Here is a 19,301-nt window from a genome sequence, read left to right on the forward strand (position 1 = left end):
CAATAGTTCAAATAGATCAATATTTACCATGAACTCTAACAGCCCATCATCAGCATCTGCAAATAAGCTTAGAAATACCACACACAAACACACACACACACACACACACACACACACACACACACACACACATACACACACACACACACACACACACACACACACACACACACACACGTGTGTTCAAAGCCTCCATCATTTACACATGCAGTGAGTCCTGAGTTAATGGGTGGTGGCAGTTTGGAGCCACAGCTGAAGCCTCTAATCGTCCCCAGACGTCCTGCTCACCACTGTGGAAAATAAAGGTCAATGAGAGGGAAAATGATATCTTGATTTTTCTTCTTTTTTCCAGGTCCCTGCAGTTTGCTCCTGACCGCAGAAGATTTCATGAAGCCGAGAAGCTTAGACTTGAGAGTGAAAAACAATACAGAAATGATGGAAGGGTTAAAGTAACTCTTCACTATCCTCCAACTGTGCAGAGAAATTAAGCCAAACGGCAAAAAGGTTTTATAACTTCTCAGCCAGAATGTCTTAATGGCTTTCATAAGCCATTAAGACATTCTGTATCATTAATACACATCATATTAAAGGTTAGTTGATTTTATAGAGTATATCTATAAAGTTAATATGCATTTATGTTTGTGATCATCACTCTCATAACATCTTAACCAACTTCATCTCTCTCTGAAGAAAGCCAGAAAAGTTCTGTGAGACATCCAGTGAGGGGACTTTTAGTTAAGGGTTTTTTGTCAAAATTCTATTTTCAACTAAAACATTTTTGTCTAAAATGAATAAATTAAAGTAAATAGATATTTGTTATCATGTATAAACAGTAGATCAAATACTTTAAAACATGTAAAAAAGCTTTATAATTAAAATTGTATCAACACGTTAATGTGCATTGATAGTATAATTGCCATAACATGTATACACTTAATCAGTCATTTATAACACAGTATGAATTAAGATGTAATCATGAGTGCAGCATCGGTGTTATATTTGTACGTATATAATACATATAAGGTTAAGCTATTTGATAAAAAAATACACAAATAAACACAAAAGAATGGTCTCATATGAACTATGTTAAACTTAAATTAAACCATTTATGAAGTGTATGCTACTGCTAACTGCAGAAATGCAAGGGGGTAAAGTTAAGTGTAAGAAAAGTGAAGGAAACTATTTAAAAAGTATTTTGCAAGCAATATTTTATATATTGATGATGGACTTAGTCCTCAGATGACTTTTACTGAATTCATGTGGGATCAAACTGCTGTAGAGCACAATAAATAGCTCATAGGTTACTATAAGGTTTTTTTCCATTTAGAGATAATAACGTGGTTTACGTCAGCAGCTGGGAGCCACATTTTTACTCTGTATTTAAAATATTCAATGACATCCAAAGAAAACACAATAAGTGTACCTTCTCTGAGGTTGAACTCCCACAAGGTGAGAGAGAGGGGGGGGGGGGGGGGCGGAGTTTAGGGAATGGTTTCCTTTTTACGCAGCAGATGCTTCAGTCAGTGGAGAGCCCGCAGCGCGCAGGAGTTTCTCGGAGGATTTAATTATCTGTCATTTTATCCAGCAGAGCACCAGGAGCAGACACTATCCTGCAGAGACTCCTGAGAGCATCTCCAGAGCACCGGGCACACAGAGGTACGCTCACACTCAGGGGATTTAGAGGGGGGCTTTGTGAGTGAAACAGTAGATGATAAGTGAATTTAAAGCGTGTTGTGGTGATTTTATTACTGAAGAACTAACTTGCTCACTTCACCTCTTTATGTTCAGTTAAACACACTGAGACTTATATGATTAACATACATTATGCACCTCTCTCTTTCTAAATGGATGTTTATAAATTAATGCTTTGGTCATAACTCATGAACTTTATCTTTATAGATCAGCTAAATGCAATTCATGCAAAAAAAACTGTGGGCTAACAGGTTGTTAAGACTTCCTGGTTAGAGAATATGCTACCACTTATTTTCTCACTAAAGTGATCCAGAGCATAACCTTACGCTTTATTAATTAATCTGCCGATTTGTTTCTCGATTAATCGATTGATCAATTGGTCTGTACAATTTCAGAAATTGTGAAAAACGTCCTTCCCAGATAAAATAGGAAAGTTTCTGCATGTGTGAGGGGCTTAAAACTGCATTTTCTGAAAATATTGCTTCAAATGTTGAATTTTAATCGGTTTTCAAAGGGTTGGTCGTTTGTTTTTCTGTAGATCGACCAATCATTGCAGATTTAGAAATAATTTAAATAAAATCTATGTATTGAAAAGTTAAGAGCATGTACAACTGCAGGTTTGATTGCAAATTAAAAACTGAGAATCTCAAACATGTGTTTATATCACTATAATGTATAACACCTGCCAAAACCAGTGGGATTCTTGAGAAATTGGCAACCCACAAGTTGGACTCATTAATAGTGAAATATGTATCAGCGATAAAGGCATTATAAAGGGTGACTTAGTGAAAAGTGCATATTTCCAAGTCAAATATTTGACCCCCACTCCCGGGATGGACCAGAAAGGATGTTCCTTCTTTAGTGGGAGGAAACAGTGGATGTTATGGGGGGTTGGGGGCCTGAACGGGGTCCAAAGTGAGTAACTGATACTATGAATAAGTGCTGTGGCCCCCTGTCCAGTTTTTTTCAAGTAGGATTTATGAGGAGAAGAACAAGGAGACCTTTTGAGGAAACAATCCCTTTTCATTTAATGTTCCTAGAATTGGCTTGGAGGAAGACGACAAGCTTAATATATGAGAACGCTTTTATCATGCAATTATTTTATTGAATTTATTTGAAGGCTTATTAACAAGTCATTCAGCTTTGTTGAGTTAGTGATGTCATGTTTCCTTCAGATTACACATTTCTTCTGGAGACTCAGCTACCCCCCATCCCCCCTCCTCCTCCTAGGCCGCTCATAGTTTCCATCACTGCACGCCATCCCCATACACACCGCCATCATGTTGTAATCCATTTGGGTGAGATTAATACATTCATTGAAACAATGCAGCTCTCCAGATACTCTTGTCTTTTTTTAGAAAACAGAGGGCGGAAGAAAAAAATGCTTCTTTTTTTTTACTTCTTATTCTCAACCACAAGAGTTTGCCACGTTTTGACCACAGTCGCATTCCTCTGAGATTCTTGCCATGGGCGAAGAAGGTTGTGCCCGTGTACAATCACTGGAGACGAGCCAGACAGAAATAAAACAGAGAGGATTTCTGGATTGTCAAAGAGACTGACAGTCGTAAAATAAAATCATGAGTCAGTCTCACTCACATATTCATGTCTTTATCATTTCCCATTTCTGCTGCACAGCATGAGAAAAGTTGAAAAAACAATGCAGTTTCAAGAAACTATAAAAAGTTTGAAATAGAAAGATTGCAGTTTCAGGGGGTCTATTTGATAGACTTTGTAAGTTGAAATATTTCCAAGAAATAGAACATAACGTAGCCAATGACACTGAAGCTATGGAGGTGATTACGTTAGAGGGAAACCCAGCAGTTTTTGCTTTTTCTTGCTGATATTTATAACAATTACTCAATGTATCAAAACCGACTCTCTACCTTCCTGTACTCAAATAAAGCCTTGAGCAGCAGACATGAAACAGAGGCAGCCGGCCATTCTCTCAGAAAACAAAGGTCTGTTACCATTAACACCCAGAACTTTAACCATCCAATGCCAGCTGGCAGTCGATGGGAAAATATGTTGACTTGTGTGTTTGTTTTGGAAGATAGATGTCAGTATTTTAAGATCAGGCCGACTGTTTATTTGCATAGGTCAATGTTCGCCTGTGGGTAAAATCCAAGGGCAACAACTACGCTGCCAAAGTAACTTCAATGAAGGAACCTAATTTTAAGAGACTCTGCGGACGCACTTGATTAAAATCTTTTTAATCTTTATTTCTACTTTTGCTCTGTCGTCATCCGTAGAAAGATTCAGACGTTTCACATGTATTTTTAGACACGTTTATACTCAGCTCTGGATGATAATGTCAGTTTAGTAGGTCCACCACTTTGGACCAGGCTGACATATCTCAACAAGTATTGGTTCCATTGATGGGAAACATTATACACACATACATGTCCCCCAGAGGATGAACCCTTGTGATCCTGGACTTTCCTTCTAGCACCAGCGTCGGGTTGAAGTTTGACCAATTGATTCCCAAATCGTCCATAAAATCATGTTAACTTCTCAAACCTTATCTGTTATTTCTATGTCATTCCCATAGAAATCCTGAAGAGAATGAAGTAGTTTGGTGTGAATAAACGGGGAAAATGGAAGAGTGTTCAGTTCAGGAACACTTCCTTGACAGGTTGAATGAGAACATTTCCTCTTGAATCCGGAAACCAAACAAATCTTTCTGCATGTTTTCTAGCTTTTCCTTCAGATTTAAAGACGAAAATAAGTATTATTCTTCAGATCGGGTTTGACGTGTTGCACAAAGCTCAGTTGCTAGCAACCAAATGAAACTGTAAGATTTGTAATGCTTTTCCATTCGAAAACAACAATGAAAAAGAAAGATTGAACAATAAATGAATGTTTAGGTGACCTTAGATGGTGATTTTCTCTAAAGGACATTCATATTTAGCTTAAGTTCGCCCCATTTTAAAAATGTCTTTCCAAGAAAACCTTTATAGAGCCATTACATAAAGCATTTTCGAGGGTTGGAGGAACTTAAACTATGTAGTATTTAATTAGAAATCTGAGAAAAGTTACATAAGCTACATTTCCCCCCCCCATTGTTGCCTCTCAGTAGTCAACTAGCATCCCCATCCCATAGGAATCAGCATCAGGTCATTGTGTGATTTGCACGGTGGTGACTTGTTTACTTGTTGTCTGACTGAGATGTGTTTGTGAGTTCTGGGGACAGCAAAGAGGTGAAGCTGCAGCTGCTGCCCACATTGTGTCACAGGATAAACAAACAGCCAGCAGGAGACTCATAAAACACCAGACACCTCTTTAAACCTGTTGAACCTTTCAACCTGTTTATGCATTAACTGGATATTGCACGTACTCATTTATACTGTGTGACAAATGTATATATTAAAGGTGCTTTATCCCATCATTTCATAGGCTTAATGTTACACATTATGTGCCATTAGTATCTGATAAAACATACCAGATTATAGTTAAAGTGTGAGAACATATTCCTTTAAAAATATGACATTAATTTACATCTAATGAAGCTAAGAGTTTGCTGATCTCACAATCTCAGTGTTTAAGAAGAATTCAGCCTGAGGAGATTTTTATTCGAGACAACAATGGTCTTTTTGTTGATTTGTATGCGTGTGAAGCTGAAAAAGAACATGTGATTTGCATGAAGTTTTATAAAACCCTATTTTTAAAAGCAATTTTTTCGCTATGTCATTGTCTTAATATGACAGGTGTGTAATAAGTTTTCTGAACAGATACTTGGTGATATGATCATGATAAAATGAAGCATTGGTAAACAGTTGAATCTTAACTTGCCCTTATAAGGAGGCACTTTTTCATGTAGCAGGAACCAAAATAATGTTGCACATCTGCCGACGCAGCATCTCAGAGTACGTCATTGTTTACAACAAGCAATCCTTCCTGATGAGATCTGTAATCAGAGGCATCAAGATGTTCAATGTGTTTTCTTGTTGATTTGCGTGCGTGCAGCGGAAATTAGCTTTGTGATCTGTAGGAACCGCACCACATTGAGCGTCTTTGTTCTGGTGATGAAAGGGAGCGCAGTCATCTGACAGCCACAGAGACCAGTCTGTGTTTTTTTTCTTTTTTTTCTGTAGCAGTTTATAGCTGCAACCGTGAGGGTGTCACTTTCCCTCCAACGCTGCAGGGCTCAACTGTTGTTGCCGTTTTCCATACAGTATTGTGCGACTGTCAATATTCTCATTCACCTCCCCAAATCCAGGTTATGCAACCCTGGGAGTCGCACAATGTGAGGACTGTTCTGAGCTCCAGAGGCCGTTAAAGTACCCTAATCCATTTCAGAAGGGAATAAACAGTGAAAGTGAGGTGGTAATTAAAAGGCAACTTTGTTACACGCTTTCCTGTTTTTTACTGAATGCTCAGTGTGGGTTATTTAATGGGTGAAAAGCAATGATTGTTAGTTAAAGCATTAAAAAAGCAAAACTAAGTCTACTGTCACGCTAGAAGCCCCGTAAGGCTTTACATAATAAGAAATCCTTCAGCTTCTGAGTGGTATTACAGAAAGATATTTCACTCAAAGCCACGTTCTCTTTCTCATGTTGGGCATTGGAATAACAGTATGAGAATCACCAAACTCATTAGTATACGTTGTGTTGGGACCGTTAATGTCTATACAAAATGACATGATAATACATAAAATTGTTGATGATGTATTTCAGAAGATCAAAGTTTCACTGGCATTTCCAGAGCCATGCCACTATAGCAACACACTTTATAAGCCACCTTCCTGTTTAAACTGACCAGAAAGTCTCATAACTTTTCTTGCTGCAATATTAAAATGAGAAAACTATGATTGTTACTTAAATAATACATTTAAAAAGGACAGGAGGCTGTACAGGAAAAAAAATATTTCTCCAAAAAAGGCATTGAACCTGCTTTATAGCGCGTGAATTCGTGTTTTGTGGCTTACCTTCATTTTTTGTTCTACTGGATTTTATTACACGTGACACGGAATAATCTGGTTTGTAAACCTCAGACATGAAGTCCAAATTCCTCCAGGGAAAAATAAACACTAACACCCAGCACCAGGAACAGCAGTGTTTTCTGGCTCCGGTCGTAAGAAAGTGTCCGGGTTGTAGAGGAGTGAAACAACAGCAGCGAGCCATGAAGGGACATGAGACAGGAGGCCTGGGAGACAGTTGCCATTTGGCTACCACTACAAAGCGCTCAGAGCCAAAGACACTCTTATAAATCTCTCAGCGGGACAGACAGTGTATCAGGAGGAGAATTCAACATGTCCACTCATCAAGGTGAATTGTGGGCTTAAATAGTTTCAGCTGCCGTGCAACTAAAGAGCGAGTACTTAGGTAGGATGGAGTGTTTACTTTAATGTCCCGTGTTGAGAAGGAGAACAGAGGCGACAAGTATTCTTGGGTGTGATTCAAGAGGACACCTGTAGAGCAAAGTGAAAACCTCCTTAACAAAGAGCTGTCTGCATGTGAGTCACTGTGTCAGACTATTAATGTCACACAGTCTGGAGGGTGTGAAGATAAGCAGACTCTTAGCAGATGTTCATTTGATGTCAATTATGACCTTAAAGGGATAGTTTGGATCGTTTGAGGGCGGGTTATATGAGGTTCTTGTCCATAGTCTTTAACCTGCAGTAGATGATGGTTGGCACTCATCCATAAAAGCAAAGAAATGAACTGCTGTGGACAGAGAAGTCAACAAAACCTATTGAAAAAGGCCATAGCAAAAACAAATCTATATCAGTTTGAGTGTATGTTTTCATTACTTTACCTTGCAGTATAGAGTAATTTCTGATGGGGAACTGAAACCGGTATCTAAGCCACCAGACTTAATTGAAAAATGTATTTTCCTCGCATAACACCTGAGATAATCGCTTGGAACCTGCTTCAAACTGAGCTGAAACTCAGAGAGCTGGTCTCATTAGAAACACTCAAAGCTACTTTAACTGACCTCGAAGCAGGCCGCTGTGTCTGTAAATGCTTTGGCTAAACTTGGTGTATGACTGTGTTGTGATTGTGTGTGTTTTTTAATTGTTTGTAACTGTAAAACTGTCTGAAACTGTGCTGTTACCATTCTTGGGCCAGGACTCTCTTGAAAAAGAGATTTTTAATCTCAATGAGACCTATCCTGGTTAAATAAAGGTTAAATAAAATAAATAAAATAAAATAATAGTCATTTGTTTGTGTTATTGTGTGACTTTGGTCAATCCAGACTAAACCTTGGTAAACACCAAACTCACACAATAACAACTTTAATCCCTTAATGGACAGAAATGTAGAAAAACATGTCTGTTTGTGTATTGGACTAAACAGAAATATTTTTAAAAGTCCGTTTTAATGGGCATTTTGGGGATTTGTAAAGAGCTTTCAGTCTTCATGCCAAGCTAACGCTGCATCATGATAAATGCTCACTTTCTCACCCAAATGTTCCTACAGTGTGATTCTTACCATATTTGCCTTTTTTTATAGCTGACTATAAAGTTATATTGGACTGTCCTATAGGAACCATAACATACTTGTTTCAACAGTAATGGGTTGTTAAGAGATGCTGTTATTTCTATCGGACGGCTAAAGGAGAATTTGATGACAAAAAAACCCAGCTGAAAACCACAAATGTGTTCGCAGATGTTGTGGCTCAGGAAGAGAAACATCAAGCTCAGAACTGGGAAGACTATGTCCGGAAGGGAAGCCATTGTTCTATCACTGCATTCAATGTAGACATGGACGGACGAGAATAGAAGCCTGAACCTCTTTAGACAATTTAGGAGGGAAGTTGGACTGATTTCCTCACCCAGACAGCAATCGGACAGAAAACAGACAGAGGATGTGGGGTTTTCTCTCAATTTGGTTTGGTCCAATTTGTTTTGTTGACCCAGCTTGATGCCCTGCAAGAGGAAGCAGCGTTGTTATCTGCAGAGAGGAGGGATGCAGGAGGGATGTCCTCTGTGTCGTGCTAACATCGCAATGAGAGAAAAAGTCTATGTTTCTGATTCTGGCATCGACTGTAGGACATGAGCGAGAGCAGGCCATGTTTATCTTTTTATGTTTATCCGAAAATGCTGCATCATTGGTTATTAGAAACAAAATGTTTGATAGCCGACAGACATGAGGAATGTAAACTGCACTTTCATGGTGACTCCTAAGCAGACCACATGCAAATACTTGGAGGTTAATGTCAGTGGTGCATGGAGAATTTAGATCCTTGAGGAAACGTGCTAATATCAAAATGTACATTGAAAATGTTACCCCTGTGACTGTTTTACCAATTATTCCTTTAGATTATTATTACCTATTAATGAATGTAAGAGCTGCATTTTACTGTTGTCGTAGGTCAAGGTGGAGCTCATGTTGAACTTTTAACCAACAATTATTTTCATTATGGATTAATAGGAGGATTTTTTACCTCAATAATTGATCAGTTTGGTTTGTATGAATACCCAAAATATTAAGAAATGGTGTCAAGATTACTTAAAGTGAAACTTTCACACTTTTTGTTTAATGAGACAAACAGTCAAACCCGAACCTCAACATTTGAAACAAGTCCAGTACTTGAGTACATTTAATTAGTTACTTTCCACCTCTGGTTAGCTATCATGAGGCGCAGTAACGATTAATGGCTAGATCTGGAAAACGAGTGACCTTTAATTCTTACCAGCTTCGTAGCAGCACTATAAAATGTGTATTTTTGTGTAAAAGAGTGGTCGTCATTGGGTTACACTGTGGTCTGGGTCCTCTCATCGTTTCGCTGACGTCTTCCAGAGGGAGCTAGGATGGGAGGGGGGGGGCTATCGGCTCATTCCTCAATCCCTTCAGGGATTTTTCAAAGCCACACGGCTTCTCTGCTGTACATTGTTGAACCCACCTTCTCTTTTCTGACATTATAAAAACATGTCAAAGCCATGCTGTGACTAAAATAGGGGGAGAAATTATAAACAATTACTGTTTCCAAGTAAAATATATTCAAGTGTCTGCCTTTGTGAATGTTCCAGACATAATGGTCCGGACCATGAACATATACCCAAACTTAGAGACCTTATCCATAATCTTCATCCACACTGTATATATCTCTCTGAGTCATGTCTGGCCTGTCTTAACTGTTCCACAGGAGGGTATTTTAACCTCCCACACTTCATTTCCTCGCTCATTTCCCTTCGCTGCTGCAGAACATGGGGTCACATACCCTGCTAATGCCTCACTGTGTGCAGTCATAATGGTGTGATTATGTTACTGTCAGTGTTCCCAGACATATTTCCACCTGTCCTTCCTCTGCTCAACAAGCTCTGGATTCAATGATTTATTCAAAAAGGGCGCCTTAAACTGATGCTTAGAGACTCAATGTATTTAAGCTGTGAATCGAAACTTGTCATTAAGGTTTTTTTTTTTTTTTTTAAAGCATTACAATGACTGTATTATGATTATTTTCATTATCCTATCATATATTATAGACTTTATTTTCCATCTTACCCTGTTTCTCCCCGTCTTTTGATCTGCTTGGAGTTAAATTGAGGTAATTTTCGGAGATCAATCATCTTTATTTATTGGGAATGTGTTTAGTCTCATAAACCCAGGAAAGCATCAAGAGCTGTCATAAAAAGCTCCATAATGAGGCAAATGGGATTTAGTATGTAATTTACTCCTATTCAAATATTTTATGAGCAACTGAGGTCCAATTAAATATTTAACAAAGTTGGGCTTTTGGAGTAAATTAAAAGTACCCTGCAGAATGTTGCACTAGTGAAGAATATAACCGGTATTCTCTTAAGACAGTCTTTTTTTTATTCAATAAAGAAGTACAATATTTAGAGTACTATGTTGTGTGAAAGTGATATGAAATGTTCACAGCTGTCATAGAATACACAGTATATTGTCTGGATCAGAGTAATTACTAAGTCGCAGCAATGAAACATCCTAACAGCATTACAAGCATGGTATTTTGTTACAGAACACAAGAGAAAGTTCTGAATTTGGTTGAACTAGAAAAGTATAAACTAGACAAAGGAGCCCATTAAACACAGGCCAAAAAAGATGAAAAAGCCCTCGAGAGAGCCTTTGAAATAGAGAAGGCTGTTTCAGTTCAGCTCCTAACAATTAATATTGTTCGTTTTCTCTTTCTCAACGCCAAACCACCACAGGGGGTTTCGTTCAAGAGTGGGGGGGAGGGAGAAGCAGACATTATTAACTTTGACTTGTTAGTGGGTAGTGATCAAACTGGAGAAGCAGTTATATAATTACATTACTGATTTACAATACATTTACTCTGTGTTAGATGGTTCGTTCAGCCTTTCTCTGCTTGCAATGTTTAACTGTAATTGCAGTATAATGTCTTTTGGTAGGGTATCGTACAAGTTAAATGTTAATCTAAATGAGATTCAACACTTATTAGAAAGTCTCCAACAACCTCCTCCTCTTAGACTCTGGTCATTTGAAAATGTTTAACCTCTGCAACCCCTCTGTTGCTTTGAACACCATCGACCACACCTTTACTTCAAGACAAGATAGGAACTTTATTTAACCAAAGGGAAATTGTTGTGCTGAGGTTGCCAGGCACATACCCCCATGGCATTTACCTTCAATATGTCCCTCAAGGAGACAGAAGACACCAGACCAAAACAAATAAATACAAAACATCTTCAAATAGACACTAAGAGACCACAAAGAAACTCATTGGAGCTTTTAAACAGGGCAAAACATCAACAAAGTGACACAAAACAACTATCCAGAGTCTCAAAATGCCTACAAACTAATGCAAAAAGTGGCAAAGCAACCACTGACAAAAAAACAACATTATAGGAACAAAACAAATAAAAAAGGACACTAAACAACCACAAAAAGACACAACCCCACAGAGAGATGACTACAGAGAGTTACAAGCAATAGCAAAAGCAGGCTAAAGAATTCCAAAGTATGTGTGCCCTTGTATATTTAGGAGAAGAAGTGGGGACTTTTGCATGTCTGTGCCCAGGGCCTCATTGTCTCATAGTCTGCCCAGGTCGAGGTGTCCCACAGGGTTCAATGCTTGATCCCCTCCAGTTCATTTCCAAAATAAATAGTGGGTGCATTTAAGCGTGCTAAACATTCTAGTATCTCTTTAAGTTGTGTAAAAAGTGTCTTTGAGCACTTTGTAGCTCTTTAAAAGGTTTGTTCTTTTACTCCCATTTCTGTCTCTCCTGTTGGTCTTACTTCCCAGCTGTATATCCAAAAACTGTCTGCCTCCCTTCTCCCTGCTTTCTCTCTGTTTTACTCATCTCCCTTCTCCTCCTCCTTCCTGCGCTGTCTTCTTGCTGATATGAAATACTAAACTGTGTCTGTGCATTGTCTCAGACAGAAGAAAGACATCATGAGCGACCGTTTCGACTGCAAAACATGCAACGAGTCCCTGTGCGGGCGAAAATACATCCAGGTGGAGGAGAAGCCCCACTGCATCCCCTGCTACGACCGCCTGTATGCCAAAACCTGCCAGGAGTGTAAAGAAGTCATCGGACATAATGCCAAGGTAAGCTCTAATGCTAACGGAAAGTAACTATGTACATTTACTCAATGGCTCTTACTCACTTACTTCCTTTTCTTATACTTCTACTTAGCTTACATTAAGACTTGAATGCAATCTATGAACAATTTGGTTTTTCCTTTATGATAAATCTAATGGTCATTTTCTTAATGATCTGTTAATTATTAGATTTATTAAACATTTAAAAACAGTTAAAAATGACAATCACAGTTTCCCCAGAGCCCTAGGTTTTTTTTTTTACATTGTATTGTTCAATCTAGTACAGAGGTTAATCATCTGAGTACACTGATATCTGATTGCATTATGATGAATGTTCTAACTACTGGAAGTTCCGGGAAAACATATCTCTACTTCCAGAACATTAAATTATCCGTAATCTGTTTTGAGATTGTGAAAAGCCTTAGTTAGTGAAAATGAGAAACACTGTCTTGTAGGAAACACCCACAGCCTGCACGAGGCCATCAGTGTGCTGTGAATTATGTGCTCCCTGTGAGGGACCGGCAGTAAATTCAACTTCTGCTTTCTTTGGCCGTCTCTCCTAAACACAAGACACAACAACATTCATCCTTCACCATCCGTCGCCCTCCTGCTTTAGTTGTTTCTGTTACTGTGAAACTCCACGCCTCAAAAATAAGTTTTTCACCCACCGTTCAGTTGAGCCATTCATCACAGAGCTCGTCTGAACTGTAGATGAACTGGAACACATGCAGCTGTTGGATTAAAAAAAGAAAACAGTATTATTCTGAGTATAACTGACAATGAAGAATAGGGAATGCACAAAAAAACTTCTCCAATGCTTTTTCTCATACTCTACTGTTCACAGCAGGGTGTCGTGGAAATAAATAATCTTTAGGGTTGAACTAATTTGGGCAAACATCCAAAAACATCCAAAACACAAGTAACTTAGTCCTGTTGTTGACCGTGATCCCTGACCTCTATGCAGCAAACAATGAATCAAGGTGTGAGGAACCATAAAATAGAAATAATTTTTGTATCAACCTAGAGTTTAAGGTTAAATGTCTGATTTCTCATATTTTGACAGTGAAAGGATTCATTTATATATGTTGTGTTATCAGCCATAAGAAGACCAAAACCAACAACACAATAATCCGTCTCTCAATATCTGACTTCACTACCATGTCCTACGAGATGGATGAAGAGATTGTTTAGCAAACTTTTTTGTGTGTATAGCAAAGGAGTATTTGATTGAGCATTTAAAATGCTTTTCAAGCAAGCATTTTACTTCTTCAGATTACAACTTGTATTAATTAGAATAAAAAAACACTTGCTACGTCTTATTTTAAAAGCTACCTACAGTGTAGTCTTTCTCAATATTCCTAGTTTTGCTCTGGAGCTGCTTTAATTTTACTTTAAAGACTTCTTTACATTACATGACAATCCAAACCAATTAATTAGATTAACTATTATTTCTTTTTTAAACTTCTGTTTTGATTGATATCATCTTGTGATTCTTCTTTGTTTTATCCAGTCTGCTGAATGTGTATGATTCCTTTTGTGACCTCCATTCTAATCACATATCATGTAGTTTTATAATTTCATTTTTTTACCGTGGATTTTTTGGTTTGGTAAACAAGGTTTCAACTGTAAGGCATTTTTAAAATGAACTGTCCCTTACATAATTGGGCAAAAAACTGATTTAATTCAAATCCTTTAGCATTTTTTTATTATGGGGCCATTTTTAACCTGACTGGTTTTACAGGTTGCTCAGTTTCACTTCCCTCTTCTTCCAGGAGCTCTTCTATGAGGACAGACATTACCACTCTCACTGTTTCCGCTGTTTCCGCTGTGACCGCTCTCTGGCAGACGAGCCCTTCACGAGCCAGGAGGCCGCGCTGGTGTGCAGCAACTGCTACTGCAGCGAGTTCTCCTCCAAGTGTGTGTCCTGCGACAAGACAGTCATGCCAGGTAACGACAATAGAGACTCTTCATTCCTCCAACACCAAGTTAAAAAACCTCCACGGGGACACATCCTTAAGTAATTACTCAAATAGTCGAAAAAGTTCACACCCTGTCTGTGCGGGGATAAAAGGGCAAATTCCTTTGTTGTTATCCAGGGTGTGACAGCTAAATATGTGACAGGATGATTGCTTCCTTGCTCTGCTGAAAATATCCCCAGGCAGGGTTTTTTTCAGCTCTGGCCGCTGTGACGACATCAGTACAGCAGTGGTGTCGGATGACTGAAAATTACCAGGGGCCTGTGGGTAGTGTGGGATATTAAAACTCACCAGTTATTCTCTGAACTCAGCAGTGATTTCCTTTAGTTTCTGCTCAGCCTGGAATGCCTTTAAATGCAGCTCCGTTTTCCTAAAAGCTTATCCCACTGTCATTCCTTTGGGTTGCACTTCAGGTCCCAAAAGGTTGTAACAAGCCCCGTGATTAAATGAAACTCAGAGGCATGACTGGCTCCTTACTTCTATAAACCTCTTCAGTGAAGCATGTGTTTCAAAGCAAAGAAAACAGCCACTTATGAAATGGTTAAAACTGGAAAATAAATAGGAGGCCAGTTTGAGAGCATTGCTTTGTTGCAGCTTGTCAGATTGTTTTGATTCAAGATAATCTGAGGTAATTGTATGGTGCAGGAGGGCTGTGTAAGAACAGGTTGAGCCGTCACACTGAATCATCACTTCTGGTTCTCTCATTGTGACAAATGCTATCAGATTTCATTCCAGCTTATAATGATTTACAGCACATAATCAGAGATCAAAGGAATGCCCAAGTCACACACAAAGGATGCAAATGTCAGGGAGTATTTCAGCACACTTTTACAAAAATGTAAATGTTCATTCTCATCTGCTCCTTTTTTCTTTTCCACTGACAGGTTCGAAGCTGTTGGAGTACGGCGGCTCCACGTGGCACGAGGACTGTTTTGTGTGTCACGGCTGCGAGAAGCCGATTGGTGCCGAGGCCTTCATCCCAGACGACAACAACTACTACTGTGTGCCGTGCTACGAGGGCAGGGTGGCTCCTCAGTGCAACCACTGCAAGAAGGTGAAACAGGATTCTGATCGATCTGTACAGAACATTTCCAATGATTCATACAGTATATATGATCAAATCCACCAATGTGTGTTTCCCAGAAACCGAGAGGAAAACTTCCAATGATTCGTTATTTAGACCATAAGCCCAAAATTAAAGATACTTAATTTACAAAGCTATAAAATACAGAACAGCTGCAAATTTCATCTACTGAGAAGCAGTTTGAGAATTATGCTTCTAAAAGGACTTAAAAGATAAATCAATTATCAAAATGGTTTTTATATACACAATTCTTTTTTGACTGATAACATTTATTTTAATAAAATTAAGTCTTTTTTTCACCATACAAGTGTCAGTAAAAACCTGGGGTGGAAATCTCCATTTGTGTAGAAAAACAATGTGTCACTGAAAATAAGTTTCTTAAATTCTCCCATTGGACTCCTTCTGTGTCCTGCAGGCTCTGACTAAAGGAGGGGTGACCTACAAGGACGAGGTGTGGCACAAAGAGTGTTTTCTCTGCACGGGCTGCAAAGCTCCGCTGGCTGGCCAACCCTTCACCTCGCAGGGGGAGAGTCCGTACTGTGTCAAGTGTTTCAGCAGCCTGTATGCCAAAAAGTGTGCCGGCTGCAACACGGCCATCACAGGTCAGTGGAGAATACAGGACCTCAAAACAATTCAGGTGTATCCCTGGTTCAAGTCTGTCTGGGGTTGTTTGTCAACTCCTATCTTTATTCTCCCTTTGATTCCTGTCTGTCTCGACTATCTACTATCAACAAAATGTCAAATGAATTGTCCTCAACAAACAGGTGTGGAGACATACGGCACATTTTTGCGTTAAGGTGTGTCAGGGTTAAACTTGGCTCTAATACTTTCTCTGCGGTTTGCATATCTGCATTCATCCTCTTTTTGTGTTTTCTAACACAACAATAGAAAAAAAACAATAAAATCAATGCTGTTTTGTGTTTGGCCAGCTTTTATTGTGAAAAGGCAGCAGTATAAATGATAAGGTATTAGCAGTTAGTTACTAATGTTTTGACCCTTCATTAGAAGATGGAGCAGTAAAGCTTTGATAAGTTTTGATAACATATTTCCCGTGAGTCTTTCATGTGTATGACGACAATTTGAATCCCACTCGAAATGCTAGACCCTTCCGCTAAATACATAATATAAATACATTGAATAGATATTTCAGAACAAATTCTAATCCTAAATAGTAGCGAAAACCTTGACTTGATTCATAGGTTTAAACATGCAGTAAGTGATTTTTCCTTCATGTTGGAGTCCAAAATTGATTCTCTTTTATCTCAGTTTTGGTCTCCACCAGCTCCCAATTGAAATATCTGTCTCTTCAGCTGCTAAATGCTCCTCAATGTTCACCAGCTAGTTGCTAACTGCATCAGTCTGCTGTTCGGTGATGAACAGGTAGCAGCATACAGTGGATTTTAAGAAGTTCTTTATCCGAAAACAGCTGCATTATGCGGTTAAAAACAACACTATGAGAGCTACGAGAGTCAACCAAAACAGTAAAGTTGCGGGCCAGATGGCTGAATAATGAGCTGAAACTAGCTATAAGGCTCAAAAGAAGCTTTGTATAGTATCCTTGAATAAAAGCACATAATGAGCCAGTTCTGACAGGATTGTCTAATTTTCCCATTTAAAATAAAACGTAAATCACATACAAACTCGTCACATGATGGCTTTAAAGGTCCCATGTCATGGCCATTTCTACTGATCATAATTCCATTTCTGAGGTATACTAAAGTAGATTTATACTGTGCAATTTTCCAAACTCACATTGGTTTCTCATACAGCATCTCTGTATAGTATGTCTATTCACTCTCTGTCCTGAACGGCTTGTTGGAGCTCCTGCCCCCCCCCCCCCCTCCCTGTGAGCCCAGTGTGCTCTGATTGGTCGGGACGTGGCGAGGCTCGCTGCTCATTGAGCTGGCTTACTGGTGTGGTTTCCGGGTCGGCGATACAGCGGGACAGCGCGAAACTCATCCTGAGCACACACAGACACTCACAGCCGAAGTAAAAACAATAAGTGGGGCTTGATATTGAGTAAGAAAAAGGTTTATAACGCTGTGAGAATGGGTCTGCGGAGATTATTTCTCCGCGATCCCAACTCGTCTATTACCAACCAGGGAGCTCTATGCAAGTCAATGGGACTCCCTGTTAGTTGAAAATGTACGCTAAAGGTCCTGGTGTGTGAGGAGCTCCGCGGATTGGTCCATTTTGGTTCCTGGAACCGCATGACGTCATGCGGTTCCAGGAAGAAACAAATGGAAAAAGAGAAATCTCCAACGAGGCGTTCTGAGGCAGCATAGACAGGTCTTTTCTGTGTTAGAGTTTTACTCGCTACAGGGTGTACTTTGAGGGTTTTTGACTCTGCAGACTGTTTACATGCATAAAAACCTTCATAACACACAAGGGGACGGGTAATAACCAGAAAAGCATGACATGGGACCTTTAAGAGAAACTTTAAATCGATATTTTGACCACAGCTATGAAGACGAGCAGGTTGCCAGAACTGGCAAGCGCCTTTCTTATTGTATTTGACAACTTCTGATGTTATCTTGAATTCAGTTTTGGTATTTCCGCCATGGTGCAAGGCTGTTATTAAAGGTTCCACCCCCAGTCAAACATTCCTTCATTAGTTGCTCATGTGGTGTATTTGTGTCTCTCAGGGTTTGGAGATGGGAAGTACGTTTCTTTTGAGGAGCGGCAGTGGCACCAGCCGTGCTTCAAGTGTTATCGCTGCTCTGTGTCGCTGGTGGGCTCCGGCTTCTTCCCGGACCGCGACCAGATTCTGTGTACAGACTGCAACAACGATGACTGACCGACACCACACCTGCAACAGACATCAACCACGGCCGAGAGGAGCAGCAAAACGTATAAACCTCGGCCGTGCACATGAACACTGCAATATTCCTAATTCACTCACAGTGTAAAGCTGATACAAAGCTCAGTATTAACAACTCATGACAGCCTTTAGCACATTGATATGTTTGTATAAATTCTGCCGAAATGTCCTGCAATATATGTGTATGACTTTTTTTCCCATAATTTTATATTTTTCACACATGAAATATAACATATAAGAAACGTATATGTATAACTTTAAATTAAACTGTTTTTATTTTAACTATTTTCTTCATCACTGCTAGACAAAACCAAAATGTAAGTGCTAGGACGTATGCTTGTATTTCTACCTTTTAAAGAATATTACATATATATAACAGCCCTTGCTCTTCTCTATGTGCTGTATGTAAACGTATTTGTTGAAAATGATCTGTTAGAAGGAAACGTATATATTTTGTATTCTTTTCAGCTTACAACATTTTCTAATGGCGTACATGAAATAATAATAAATGTAAAAAACAAAGTGTGTTGAAGATATTAACTAACAAATGGCTAACTGTCTATATCAACATGTACATGCACAATAATGTTGCCTTAAACATTGACTTCCTCCTGCAAACAGTGTGCTTCTTGTTTTTACAATAAACTCAGAAATTACATAAAATTGAACAAATAGCCTTCTGTTAAATTAAAATGTCTCTTGTGTAGGATTTGTACACTACAGAGTTAAAAGCCAGTAGTCAGAAGTCTCTTTTGATTTGTATCGAGGACCTAACACAACATATTTATTTTTGCTGTTATAACATGTCTTCACATTCTTCACATTTATTACATTTAAGAAAAATCAGGAAGTTGGTGACTATTGGTCAACCACTTGTGTCACTTGTGTCAACCACTTGTGTCCCGCCTCTTGGCCATCACACTCAATGTGTAGGAGCACTAGCCAATAGAAGTGCGAGTGTTACATAGTCATGTCATCATGTTACAGTAGTAAACAAAGGAGTCCAATACAGCCGTTTCAGGCAGCGTGGGTGTGTGGGAAACCCCCTTTGGATGGAACTTTGGGATTTTAGCCTTTCAAAGCCATTTACAAGCACAAAAACCTACAACGCACTACAGGAAAGGGAAAACTCCAACTCCAAAAAGCATAACAGGGCCTCTTTAAGAAGATCATTCCCCCGTTAACCAAAAATGGCTTTATATGAGTAGTCCCATGCAGACTTTCCCTTAGTATTACTTACATAATCTACATAAATATT

The 19,301-nt window shown here is 39.0% G+C and overlaps 1 protein-coding gene across 1 annotated transcript; it reads left to right on the forward strand.

Annotated features, from left to right (window-relative positions):
• The first annotated feature begins 1,519 nt into the window (after positions 1 to 1,519).
• On the forward strand, positions 1,520 to 18,706 carry LOC307023278 (four and a half LIM domains protein 3-like). Its single transcript, XM_079656465.1, has 6 exons — positions 1,520 to 1,656; positions 11,997 to 12,168; positions 13,935 to 14,109; positions 15,023 to 15,192; positions 15,638 to 15,824; positions 17,868 to 18,706. The coding sequence occupies exons 2-6, from the start codon at positions 12,013 to 12,015 to the stop codon at positions 18,017 to 18,019; spliced, it is 840 nt and encodes a 279-aa protein (XP_079512591.1). The 5' UTR covers positions 1,520 to 1,656; positions 11,997 to 12,012; the 3' UTR covers positions 18,020 to 18,706.
• Positions 18,707 to 19,301: the final 595 nt, after the last annotated feature.

Source organism: Notothenia rossii (genome assembly GCF_949606895.1).
Source record: "Notothenia rossii genome assembly, chromosome: 10".
In the NCBI taxonomy this organism is placed as follows: domain Eukaryota; kingdom Metazoa; phylum Chordata; class Actinopteri; order Perciformes; family Nototheniidae; genus Notothenia; species Notothenia rossii.

Coding starts and splice junctions, on each gene's coding strand:
- LOC307023278 (XM_079656465.1), top strand. CDS start 12,013: ATGAGCGACCGTTTCGACTGCAAAACATGCAACGAGTCCCTGTGCGGG. Junction 15,193..15,637: donor AGTGCAACCACTGCAAGAAG/GTGAAACAGGAT, acceptor TGTGTCCTGCAG/GCTCTGACTAAAGGAGGGGT. Junction 15,825..17,867: donor CTGCAACACGGCCATCACAG/GTCAGTGGAGAA, acceptor TGTGTCTCTCAG/GGTTTGGAGATGGGAAGTAC.